Source organism: Ipomoea nil, unplaced genomic scaffold, assembly GCF_001879475.1.
Source record: "Ipomoea nil cultivar Tokyo-kokei standard unplaced genomic scaffold, Asagao_1.1 scaffold2279, whole genome shotgun sequence".
NCBI lineage: Eukaryota > Viridiplantae > Streptophyta > Magnoliopsida > Solanales > Convolvulaceae > Ipomoea > Ipomoea nil.
Genome location: NW_017618707.1, coordinates 2,048,703 through 2,062,599, shown reverse-complemented (window position 1 = coordinate 2,062,599; position 13,897 = coordinate 2,048,703). Strand labels below are relative to the sequence as shown.

Here is a 13,897-nt window from a genome sequence, read left to right as displayed (position 1 = left end):
TAGCAAACAACCTACAATAGAAAATACTTGTCATAGAAAGATAAAACGCAAATGCTCACACAAACAGCTAACATGATATATTTAATGAGGTCATGCAAAATATTTGTTCTCTATTTCCTGTTCAAAGTGCATAACTGCATAAGACAAACAATTTAGAACCTCAAAAGATTCCAATTAGTCTATATCAGTAAACCCTTAATAACATCAATAAATGCAGACTGGTCATCAAGATTCCTCTACCAATCCCGTTGATGAAAGATACCCACTGGTATTCAATCTTGTCAACAAGCATCTTCATAATCTTCTTCCTTATAGTGATCATTGCCCTCACATCTATGCAGAGGAACTGCAATTCATAATTTTGCAGATTGGTCAATGGACAGTCACAATTTCAACTAAGTAACACGACTAACAAGCAAATCCTAGGCGGTTCTCTCCCCATATAATCAGAAATTACAACTGAAATAAGCTCAGAATATTCATTTGAATCATCATCTCAAAGACTCATCAATTTCAATTTTACCCTACTAACCATCATTAAACGGATTCTTCTTCGGTGTTGCAGGTGGATGTTGAATCCTAGGCAGCCTTCTCCCCTTTTTCTTGCCTTTCAGCCTCACCTATACAAATTCACACACAAATATTAATTTATACAGTAACAATATACTGAATCAGAATTGGTATGCCAAAATAAACCTGGATATTTTGTGAATTAGACTCGAGCTATAAAGAAAAATGCTTACATTTTGAAATGAGTGATTGAAATCGGCGGTCTTCTTATCTCCTCATCCACAGTAGACTCAAATAATAAGAGTAAAACATAAAAATCCATTCAGCTCAAAAAGATATATATGTCACAGAAAAGTACCTAGATAAACCCTACAATGAAAGAAGAGAAAAGAGAGTACCTCACGGCGGTCTGCTCACGCCGCTCCTATGAAGTAGCCACAGGTTTGCTCAATAGAATAAGGAAACTAAGGATTAGGGATTAAGATTAGAGAACTAGGATGGTGATGGAGACCATGGCAGAGTCGGGAAGAGGCGACAACGGGAGAGACTTTGGTGCAGGTAGAGACGGCAGAGGAGGTGGGATCGACGACGAAGAGAAGGCTGAGATAGCGGCGAAGGCAGGAGCGACGGCGTGCAGAAGTGGGAAGTGTTTGGCTCTGTTGAGCGATGCGAAGTGTGGTATTTGTTTGGACGAAGTACTGTGTTTGGGCAAAAATTATAACGTATTTTTTGTTTGAGAGGAAAGACTTTTTTATTTGAGAGAGAAGACTTTTTTTATTTGAGAGGAAGACTACTTTATGTAAGAGAGGGTAATAAAATAATTAAATTTTGCAAAATATTTCCGATCACCATGTAAATAGTGGTCGGAAATTCCGACCACTTTCTGACCATTGCAACCCTCCGTCGAAAAAATGAAAATAAATCACTTTTTGCGATCAATTATTTGAGTGGTCGGAAATGAGGTCGGAAAAAGGCTAATTTCCAGCAGTGTGTGTACATTTCCACTACCCAATGTACCATTCGGTTTGATTCAAATGTTGAGCAAAAATATCCCTAGTATAAAATATAAAATAATTAGGGGTCTAAACTCTTATTGTTTGGTATTATCAAAATCTAAGTACAAGTGTTCCTAACAAAAAATTCTCAAAATTTATGCCTATTGAGGATGCTCTTATAAGTAATGTTGGCAAGTGTTTGTTACTTATAAGAAACAATATAATATAATACTTATGATAAAAAATTTAGTACTTTTAAATCAAAATGTAAAAGTATTATACTATTATATTTTTTTTTCAAAAGTATTACACTTTCTCATATAAGTAATAAACAATTTATTCTTAATTAGTATTACATAATCATCTTGACCCAACCCATCTCACGGACATGGATTTGTGAGACGATCTTATTACACAAATTTTTGCCAATAAATTATGTTATATTTATTAACCCCATCATCCTTGCACTATCAAGAAACAAGTGAAACAAATTCATCGTGCCAATCAAATTGAAGAGCATCTACGGACAAGATAGCCTTGCAAGTTAATATATAATTGGATACCAGTACGCCAACGTACACCCTTATTCTCAAGTTCATTATTAAAAAAACATAAAAATTACATACACACGCAGATCTCATGAACGAAGACTAACTGTCATTGTCCAGATCGATCCGGACGAAAGGCAAGAAATAAAAATAAGTCCAATATATAGATGAATGAAATACACAAGATAATGTAATTCAACCATCTAATTTTAAAAAGTACAAATAACTACTTGAACAAGTTAAATTTATATAATCAATTTAGATATCTATTTACTCCAAGTAAAAATGTAATATCGCGTTTAAAATTACAAATTTCATTTCATTTTTTTTAATTATTTAGATAACCTTAAAATAAAAATAAAAATGGAAGACATGTAGCGGGAGTGGCTACTTTCACCCTGGCCTCCTTCAAAGTTGATGGTGGTGTTGTCCTTTGATTTGTATGGATTCTATTGGGATTATTTGTTTTTTTTTTTTTTTTTTTTTTTTTACATATTTATTTTGTTCACAAAGGTTGACTCATAACATATATAGACAATAAGTTTGTTAAATAAAATGTAAATTATTAAAAAAAAAAAAAAACAAACAAACAAACATACAAACATACAAACAATGAGCAATGTCTCATTTTGATATATAATATAATTGCAAGGTGTCAACTTGTTTGATAAGTTAAATTAAATGTACTTTTTTTAAAAAAAGTTGCAAATTGGATGGTTCAATTATATCTTCTTCTGTAGATGAATAGCCTGTTTAACCATTTAAAAAAAAAAAAAAAAAGTACTTACTGAAATAAGATATATAATTTGTTACTATAGTAAGCCAGTAAGGGCATGCTGGAGTTGCTGGTAGCTGTCCCTTTGATTGTGGTTCCCAAGTTCCTGATTTGCTAGCTTTGTCTAGCTTGTGTCTTGGTGTGAGTATATATATATATATATATATATATATATATATATATATATATATATATATATATACGAGAAAATAACCAAACCAATTAAAAGGCACACAAAATTAAAGAAAATGGCATCCTTATCATCGCTGTGGCCGTCACCAGCAGCTAAACCAGTTTTCTTTTCACTACCACAAACCTGCATCCCTTTACTTAGACAAACGCAAACCCCCAAAACTCTTCAAAGTTCCCACATTTACACAACAAAACTAGGACAAAATGGTTTCTTTAATTCCAAGGAGGAAAAACATAAAAGGTTGTCACCCATTGTGTGCTTTCGCCCGGCTTCTGATGACGACGGAGAAGACACACCACAAGCGGCAAAGAATCAGCAGAGAGTTGAGTTTTGGACGAAAATGACGAAATCTTTGGAAGTGGCGCCTGGTTCGCAGATGGCGAAGGTGGTCCTGCTTCCGTTGATGCATTGCCTTTCTCTTTTTGCCCCGTTTTGTTTCAGTTGGGATGCTTTTGGCGTTGCGTTTGTGTTGTATATCATCACCGGGCTGGGTATTACTCTCTCTTATCATAGAAATCTCAGTCATAGAAGTTTCAAGCTTCCCAAATGGCTCGAGTACTTTTTTGCCTATTGCGGTGTTCTTGCTCTTCAGGTCTTGATCTCATCTTCATGTGTTTAAGTAGCTACGTAGACTATGAATACAGTAACACTAATTTTTATTTTTTATTTTTACAACATAACTTTTATGCTTTAGGGAGATCCAATTGGGTGGGTGAGTAACCATAGATATCACCATCAGTAAGTGGATACTAAAAACGATCTCCACAGTCCCATTGAAGGATTTTGGCACAGTCATGTAGGTTGGCTATATGACACCAAAGCCGCTATTAAAAAGGTAATATTTATAATATTCAAACTATCTTACATATTTAAAATATAATAACTTAGAGACTTGTTTAATTGGTATGTTTTAATTGATTTAATTTTTTTTTTTGACAGAGTGAAAGACCGACAAATGTAGGAGATTTGGAGAATCAATTCTTTTACAACTTCATTCGTAATACATACATTATTCACCATATTATACTTGCAACATTGCTATATGCCATAGGTGGATTTCCGTATGTAGTTTGGGGCATGGTATGCATTATTTTCAATTCACTTATTAATTTTTTTTTTTTTGGGGGTTTGTCTTTACCCGTTCCTTTGAATTTGGTACGGAGTATTTATTAGCAAGATTATATTCATTATAGACTATATTCTTTTTATTACATTAATTTTCCTACTATATACAAAAAGGAAATTATACTAATTAATGATCCTAAAAAAAAAAGAATTTATTTAGTAATCAAACATTAAAAAAAAATGCAATAAAAGAATGCCAAATATAATATTATATTTGGCATTCTTTTATTGCATTTTTTTTTTTATGTTTGATTACTAAATAAATTCTTTTTTTTTTTGAAATTTTGTTGTAGTTCACTAATTCAAGGGCACGTAATGAATATAGTGTTCTATTAACACATTAGAAGATCAACATAACTTAATTAGGAGCAAAAATTAAACTTATTCTAAATTTTATTCACTCTCCGAGCCTCCACATCCAAATTGTTTATATATTGTGTTTTAGTGATGCAATTTTAAAATTTTGGACACATATGGCGTATTATAGTTTTGTTATAAAATATTACATTTATGCTATAAACTATTACATAATTATATAAAACTTAAAACATTGATGATATATGTAATTTTGTTATGTTATTACTTTATTCTCTGAAAAATGCATATTACATTTATACTATAAAGTATTATATTATATATAAGGCTTAAATATTGATTATATATGCAATTTTATTATGCTATTACTTTATTTCCTGCAAAATGTTTATTACAGTTTTACTATAAAATGCTACATTTATGATATAAAGCATATTATATATAAGACTTAAAATATTAGTTATATTTGCAAATCTAATATGATCCATTTTTATTAGATTTGACTCATCTCACGGATTGAGCCCGTGAGACCAGCTATATATATATATATATATATATATATATATATATATATATATATAGGGTCCGGTTCAGGTGAGAACAATTGCTTGGGTGTGAACTCTTATGCACCGTTGAGTTCTGATATTAGATGGCCAACATATGAGGATTGGTGCAGTGGTGCATCCAGTGCACTTGTGCAGTGGTGCAACGATGTGGTGTATCATGTCAAAATCATTATAAACCACAAGATTGAGCAAGATCAACGGTGCACAATGGTACACATGTTCATATGTTAACTGAGGTTCTCATTTGAACCTAATTATATACATGGTTGCAGTAGGCGCTAGTCGAGCGGTAGAGTAGCGCCGCCTAGACGGCCTAGGCGAGCTCTTATGCAGCTAACTTCAAGAAAACAACAATGTGTGTGTGTGTGTGTGTGTGTGTGTATAGGGTCGCACTCCTGTGCGAATAAGTGCCCAGGAAGGAAATTAAATGCGAATAGATCAGCGCCATCCACGTGTCCAGATCAACGAATCAGATGTAATCTTAAAAAACGACGCGGTGACATTTTTGTAAATAACTCGAACTTTGGTGCATGTAAATGTGTTATATGTGCAAGTAGTTGGTGCACCTTTGCAAGTAAAAATTGCAGGTAAAATTACTTACATGTGCACCTACTTTCACCTATAAGTGCATGTAATTTTGCCTTGTTAACATTCATTGATGTGAGTTCGTTCTGTTTGGCGTCGCTTTTGTTCTTGCGGGGAGTTCAACAGGTAGTTAGTACCCGTGAAATCACCCGCAAACATTCCTACACCTAGGTGCAACTACTTATAACTATATGTGCACCTAGTTATAACGTCAGGTGCACTTAGTTTTGATGATCAGTGTAAATTTTACTTGCACCTATAATACATTTTACATGCACTTGTAATACATTTTACTTGCACTTAGGCGCAGTATATGAAACTGCTACTTGCACATGTAATACATTTTACTTGCACTCTGATGTCCAATTATTTACGAAAATGCCACCGTGTTTTTTAAAAAAATCAGTGTTTCTCATTCATTAGATTTGGGTACGTGTATGCACAGCAATCATTCCTATTTCGCTCCTAGACAATCCATTCGCACGGGAGTGTGACTATATATATATATATACCCTCAATCCTTTTCAATTGCATTTCCATTTTGTGCCTTCGAGCACAATATATACATTATTGCTAAGTAATTTAATTTCTTTATAAAAAATAATAATTGGGCCTCCAAGTTGTACATTGGTCTTGGGTGCACATGCAAGACTAGGCATGATTTTTTGTTTATATTTTTTTTAAAACAGACTAGGCATGATTAATTGGTCGATAATTTACTTTTAAAAAAAAAAGTTATTAATATTCTTTAATTTGCAGGGAGTAAGAATTATATTTTATTCTCACGTAATATATTCTGTGAATTCTGTGTGTCACCTATGGGGAAATCAAGCATGGAATAGTGGTGATCAATCTAGAAATAATTGGTATGCTAAAATCTTTAATATCTTACCATTTTTGTTGATAGTCGTTTCATATATATATATATATATATATATATATATATATATATATATATATATATATATATATATATACTATTTAATATAATCTAATGAAGTTTGGAAATGAACTTTTGACAGGTTAGTGGCAATGCTTTCATTTGGAGAGGGTTGGCATAACAATCACCATACCTTTGAGTATTCAGCTCGACATGGCCTAGAATGGTGGCAACTTGACATAACTTGGTATGTTGTGAGGGCACTACAAGCTTTTGGTTTAGCGACTGATGTTAAATTGCCTACTGATGCTCAAAAGAAAAAGATGGCTTTAACTACAACTTAATGCTTTTGACTTGAAAGCACACAACCTGAAATATGCATGGGATATGGAATGTGAGGAATGCAATATGTAATTTGTAATTATTGTTGTTGTTTTTATATAATTGTTATGGAAACTTATGTTATAAAAACTTGGATATGTGGGGTGGCTGAAATGAGGGAATTGAGGAAATGAGATCTTTATGCCTATAATCAATTTTCTTTAAGTTTTAAATCAAGGGAGTTCTTGCTAAACCTCTAAATTCAATTTAAGGTGTGATAGTTCAATTGATAGAATTAATATTTTCTTGACAAGTGTGCTAGCTATTTTCTATGACATTTGAGCAGCTTAGGCTAACTAAATTAGCAAATCACTGATTAGAAAAAAAAAAAAATCATTCAATCTCTAAAGCTTTAACAGCTTCCATGCTTCCCCATCCTATTGTATTCTGGAATAAAATTATGTACTTTTCTATGTATTCTATTGTTAGAGTATGTCTCAAAAGTAGTACTCCTTATTTAAGTAAAAACTTTCCTTTACTTTAATCTGCCTAGCTTCACCTCGGACCACAACCCCCTAATGTTAAATCTGATAAGCAGAATTGATTCAGCAAAGCCACGCAGGTTCCAGTTCAAGGCGATTTGGGGAGCGCATGCGGACTTTGCAGTCACCGTGAAGAATAGCTGGAATAAATCCACTGGAAAAAGCTTTGATGAAAAATTACAAGATATGGAAACAGAGCTAACTGCATGGAGTAGGGAAGCGATCGGGGATCTCGAGAAACGACGTAAACGCCTTATTGCAAGACTTGATGGCATTCAACGAGCAAGTGGGTATGGCAGAAGAGGGGGCTTGATCAAGTTAGAAGCAAAATTGCGAACAGAGCTGGATGAAGTCCTATACTATGAGGAACTAGCATGGTTCCAAAGGTCAAGGGAGGAGTGGATAGTATCGGGAGATAGGAATACCAAATACTACCACGCTATAACCAAAGTCAGAAAAGCGAAGGCGATGGTCACTAGCTTGAAAAATAATGAAGGGGAGTGGATTTTGGAGGATGATCAGATTAGGAAGATGGTTCAGGACCATTTTCATAATTTTTTCACAGGAGATCAGATTAGCACGAATGGAAGGTATGTTCATCTCACACCCGTTAATCTTAGTAATACTGATATCTCTTTGTTGTGCAGGAACGTTACTTCAGATGAAATAAGGAAAAGTCTCTTTGAGATGGCTCCTTATAAAGCACCTGGCCCGGATGGTTTCCATGCGGCGTTCTACCAAAAAGCATGGAATGAGATTGGGAATGATCTTTCTGACGCGGTCAAGTCCTTTTTCCAAACTGCCAAACTAAGCCACAATTGGAATGACACCCTTTTAGCTCTCATCCCTAAGGTCAAGCACCCAGAAGTGGTGACCCAGTTTCGCCCAATCAGTTTGTGTAATGTCAAGTATAAAGTCATAGCGAAGGTGATTACTAATAGACTCAAGGAGGTTATGGGCAAAGTTATTGGGGAAGAACAAAGCGGCTTTGTCCCTCAAAGGCGAATAATTGATAACATAGCGGTCTACCAGGAATTATTGCATACCATGAGAACGCGTAGAAGTGGTCTTTGTACAATGATTCTTAAGATCGATTTGGAAAAAGCTTATGACAGGTTGTCTTGGGATTTCCTGCGGGATACTCTGGAAGATCTCGGTATTCAGGGGCACTGGATCAACATTATTATGGAATGTGTTACTACCCCTAGACTCGCTATCTTATGGAAGGGAGACCAACTGGATTGGATTACCCCCACTAGAGGGCTCAGGCAAGGGGACCCAATTTCTCCTTACCTTTTCGTCCTCTGTATTGAGCGTTTGAGCCGTATGATCAAAGAAGAGGTCCTTAACAGGAGATGGCGAGGTGTTAAGCTCTCGAGGTATGGCCCCGAACTTACTCACTTACTCTTTGCTGACGACATGGTTTTAATTGCAGAAGCCTCTATTGACCAAATAAGGGTGGTGAAGAACTGCTTGAGAAAATTCGAAAGTATGTCTGGGCAGAAAGTTAGCTTGCAGAAGTCTCACATCTTCTTCTCGAATAATACTGATCTTGGACTTGCCCAAAATATAACACGAGAAGCTGGTATCTTAAGCACGGAGGACCTAGGACGTTACCTCGGTGTCCCTTCGATCCACGGAAGAGTAACGCAAAACCTCTTTACCCCTTTAATTGAGAAAATTGATTCCCGACTAGAGGGTTGGAAAGGAAGGCATCTAACCCTTGCTGGAAGAACAACACTCGCCCAAAGTGTCCTAAATGCTATCCCCTACTACATCATGCAATCGATGTACATCCCCAAGGGAGTTTGTGAAACGATTGAGAGGAAAATTCGAACTTTTATCTGGGGTGATGGCTCTCATTTAGTTAACTGGAGCACGGTTACCTTACCAAAAGATAGAGGGGGTCTTGGCCTACGACGCTTGAATGAAATGAACTTAGCCTTCCTCGCAAAGGTCGGATGGAGACTTTTGATCGAGAACAACAACTTATGGAAACAAGTGATTCTAGGCAAGTACATGCATGGGAAAGATGTTAACCAGGCCTTTACCTGGAGGAAGACGAGCTCAAACATTTGGCGTGGAATTTGCGCAGCTGATCCGATTCTGAGGAAAGGACTGGGAAGGACCCAACATCTGCCTAACTCTCAAGGAAAAACAAACGAGGCAATTTTCTGGAAACCTGAGAGTAACGGTAGATGTTCGGTCTCATCGGCTTACCACTTGGCGATGAACATGACTGGCCCAGAAAATGAACAAGACTGGAAAGCAATATGGAAGATGAAGGTGCCGAGGAAAATTAACACCTTCGTCTGGCTGCTTAAGCATGAGAAGCTGATGACTAACGTGGAGAGACGTAGGAGAGGCTACACTATGGATGCAAGATGTCCGAATTGTGACCACATGGAAGAAGATGCAAAGCACTGCATTAGGGACTGCAAGATGGCAAAGGAAATATGGGAAGTGTTTCTTTCTTATGGGGCCTATAGGAGGTTCTTTTCTATGAATTTTGATACGTGGTTATCTGCTAATTTGACAGGAAAACCAATGAGGAATTTGGGAGCAGATTGGGTCGTGAGCTTTGCCACCATAGCCTGGTGGATATGGAAGTGGAGGTGCAACAAAGTCTTCATGAATATCGAATGGGATCTAAGCAGAAAAATCAACTGGTTAAGAGAACAGAAGATTGAAACGATGAGAGCTTTTGCCAGACAAAAGATCCAACCAATAAAAGAGAGAGGAAGCAGCACTCTGAAGAACGGCTGGACTGCACTTCACACGGACGCTTCCTTCATCTCGGTTGATCTCCCTACAGGTTGCGGAGGACTCATGCGCAACCACAATGGGGAATGGCTTGGAGGCTTTAGTTGTATGACGAAAACAAGCAACGCCACTGAGGGAGAGCTGTGGGCAGCTTATTTAGGCCTCAAGTGGGCTTGGGATCATGGTATAAGAAAGCTTAAGCTGTTTAGCGACTCGCAACAAGTGGTAGATTGGCTCTCGGGTGGCGTCGAACCTTTGGGCCAATGTGGATCTCTCGTGTCTTGGAGTAAGGAATGGCTCGAGAAGGACTGGACGATCACCATCGCTCACATACCACGTGATCAAAATAACACTGCTGACTGGTTGGCTAAAGTGGCGCCGAGGAAAAAGTGCGAATGGATTGAGTTCAATAGATGCCCGGAGGAAATCAGAGACTTCATGAGGAAAGACGGTGAACTGCTATTTTCAACTGAGAGGAGAAGCTAGTGTATCAGGGTACCCCCTCCCCCTTCCCCAAAAAAAAAAAAAAGGGATAATCGGATATACAACAATGGTTTCTTGGTTTGGCCATAGTATTATTTTTTTTTATATATAAATTAATATTTGATGCATTTAGGGAAAACTAGAACTAAATTGGTTAGGATGTTGATTTGATAATTACAAAGTAACAAGTTTGATGCGCACCTTTGGATAATAGTTGCAGGTATTTTTCGTCACTTAATTTTTTTATTTTTTTATTTTCATAAAGACATGAATAATTCTATATTTTATATTATTTTGATTAGATGGGCAATTGTTTTATATAATGTTTCATTCTTGATCTCCATTTGTCTCGTAGTTTGAGGACTTGATTTACTTATGTTGTGTTTGGAAAAGTTGTTCTTCTTTACATAAAAGAAATTACAACTAGAAGATAAGAATTTAGAATTAACGAGTCGGTAGTACTTAAAAATGAAACATTAAATAAAAATCCAAAACCTACTGAAGCACAAAAAGCCAATAACACCTCCATTGAGTCTCAAACTCATAACCTCCTATATAGGAGTCTAACCCGAGTGCCATCTGTGTACAAGATGCTTGGCCAGGTATTGGAGTATAATTGTTTTAATTTCAGTCATTCTAATCATTTTCACTGTAAGGATGTATTTGGCATTGTCCATTACTCCATTTAGATAAATTGTGATTAAAATGATTAAAGGGTTCCACTACAATCGAACAGGGTAACTCAAGTGGCAAATGGGCTCTCTTTGTGGGGGAGGATTCCGGGATAACTCGAGTTTGATTCCCTTAAGTAACGATTCTCTTTGGGCCAGCTCCCGTGCCTCCCGGAGCGAACGGGGATTAGTCGGGTGGACTTGGACCGTTAAACATACAGAGAAAGACCTAGACTACCTTGTGGTTTACAAAAAAAAAAAAAAGGGTTCCACTACATATGTTATTATCTCAATTTAACTGCTATTCAAAATACACTTTCAATTTATCGTATTTGAACGGTTGGTCGTCCCTTGGCAAAATCTCTTACCATTCCATCAATGTACAAAAAAAAAAAAAAAAGATAATAATCATTAGAAATCATGTGTTAAACAAAAATAAAAAAATAAAAAAGAAAAAGAAGTGAGGGCGTGAGGCTAAGTAATAAAACGTTATGGTTTAGGTGTTCCGCCATACCCTCGAGTGATGATTGCTTCTATTTTGTTGCATAATTTTTTATAGTCAAAGTGATAAATAACATGAATATTTCAATTTGGTAAGATGTCTGTAGACTTTAGTAAGTATGAGCTACATGGTTTCCCATATGTCTGCAACAAAACATGTAATACAAACAGTTATTACTGGCAAATTGTATCATGGATCAAGATTCATCTTGAATTGTGGACCATGATCCAAAATGACATTCAAATTATGTGCGTATATTAACCTATGATGTGTCTATAGTTGTTGGAATAAGGGACTACATTGAGGATGAGAAGCAGAGAGAGCAGATTGAAAAAGAAGAAGAAGATTGTATTATTCTGATAAAAGCATTCGATTACTGAGAAGATAAGAAGATTATATATGAAGCGGTTGAAACATAAAGATAGGGGTAGGAGGATTAAGACAAAAATAGCCATATGCTATTTATTTTATATCCTCCAACACCCCCCCCCCCGATAGGGGTAGGAGGATTAAGACAAAAATAGCCATATGCTATTTATTTTATATCCTCCAACACCCCCCCCCCCCCGGTAAGCTGAGCGTGTAGATCCTACATGCCCAGCTTAGACTTCTACTGCAGCTCTACACTCATTCTGCTGCTCAATTTCACAAAACTGATGTTTACCCTGCAAATCAAGTAAAGATTGCAAAGATACATAGCACCAAGATAGTGAAGACTGCTACTGCAAATCCAGGCTTCTCATTGAGTCGACCAAGGATGGTGGACCTCATACACCCATTCTTTTTAGACATTTTCTCAGGCAATTTTCTCTTGCTACTGCATGTTGTTTCCTTAGTTTCATCAGACTTCTTACTCTCTTGTATAGTAGTTGAATTATCCACTCTGCCATTATCCTCAACTTCCTTTTTGGAAGAATCATCAACCCCTGGTATTGGAAAGACTTCATACTCTCCTACATAAATCATGTCTTCCAAACCATACTCATTTCTTTATGATACAGTTTCCTGAGAAACCCAAGTCCTAAGAGATTTGTCCCATTTGTACTGAGTACCATCATCATTAGTAAATTCTTCTTCACCCTCTGGTGGAGTGGAAGGCCTGTCTAGATCATCATTGGTCTCTGCTTCAGCCTGTTTAACCCCCTTTTGAAACTTTTCAAACTCATCTTCATCATTAACAGAGGTCACACCAGTTGAATAACTAGTGCTCTGTTGAGGTATATCCACCAACAATCCAGGAATAGAAGGTAACGGCTGCCAATGAGTTCTCTCTTCAGTCCACACAAGGATGTTCTCTACAAGATACCCGCAACTCAGCAACAGTATAAGGGCCAATTTGTTGTTGATCTTGACTGACGACGTACCAACCACCTTCAAAACTCATTCCGGAATTCACAATAACACTGTTATCTTCACCGTTGACATGCTGCGGAGACGCCATTGAAGCCACCTTGCTTCCTGACGGCTTCGCCCCCGTCTCTCTAAACTCTAGTGGTTTCTCGTCCTCAAATTCGTTTTCCCAAAACACATGATGAATGTAATGCTTTCTTGCTAGCTGCTTACGAATTTCAACAGCCTTGCGGCGGACGCAGTCCAGGTGGTGTATCAATACATCAACGAGTTCACCGTCGGCGAAGCAATTCTTCACTATCTTCATCCTCATTAATGAATGAATGAGAGAAGAGAAAGCACAATTAAATGAAACGCCATCACTGTCATTCATCTCAGACGCATCCTTGCTTCGTTTCACTTTCCATTCGCTGAATTCCGAAACCTTGCCGGAAAAATTTCTCTGACTCGAAATTTCACTCACGTCAATTTCCTTTGCCTTTTCGGTTACGCTCATGATTTCACTGTTCGGCTTCCTAGCTTTGCCGGACAACGAAAGACTCTCAATGCTGTAAGGATTGCAAACTCCTTCCTTTCGCTGCGGAACGGCTGTGGAGATCGCTTGAACGGGAGATTGAATGCCATGCTCAAGGCAATAGAGCTCCCATCAGGCATTGCCAACCTGTATTCCGGCCTGGCCAAAGTGTACGCTGATGATCTCTCTCATCTCTCTCTCTCTTTTTGCTGAGACCGAATTTGCAGACGGATCGAGAGAGATTTGGATGCTGGATTTT

The 13,897-nt window shown here is 37.0% G+C and overlaps 1 protein-coding gene and 1 long non-coding RNA gene across 2 annotated transcripts in view; one reads left to right on the top strand and one right to left on the bottom strand.

Annotated features, from left to right (window-relative positions):
- The window catches only part of LOC109150593 (palmitoyl-monogalactosyldiacylglycerol delta-7 desaturase, chloroplastic-like), a 41,242-nt gene extending 33,901 nt beyond the window's left edge, over positions 1–7,341 (top strand). Inside the window, exon 5 of the mRNA XM_019298547.1 lies at positions 6,635–7,341. Coding sequence (XP_019154092.1) covers positions 6,635–6,836 — 202 coding nt within the window. The 3' untranslated portion in view covers positions 6,837–7,341. The remainder of the gene's footprint in view (positions 1–6,634) is intronic.
- LOC109150598 lies at positions 77–690 on the bottom strand. Its single transcript, XR_002049185.1, has 2 exons — positions 533–690; positions 77–346 (listed from the first exon to the last, which is right to left on the bottom strand). It is a non-coding gene; the product is annotated as an uncharacterized LOC109150598 (long non-coding RNA).
- Positions 7,342–13,897: the final 6,556 nt, after the last annotated feature.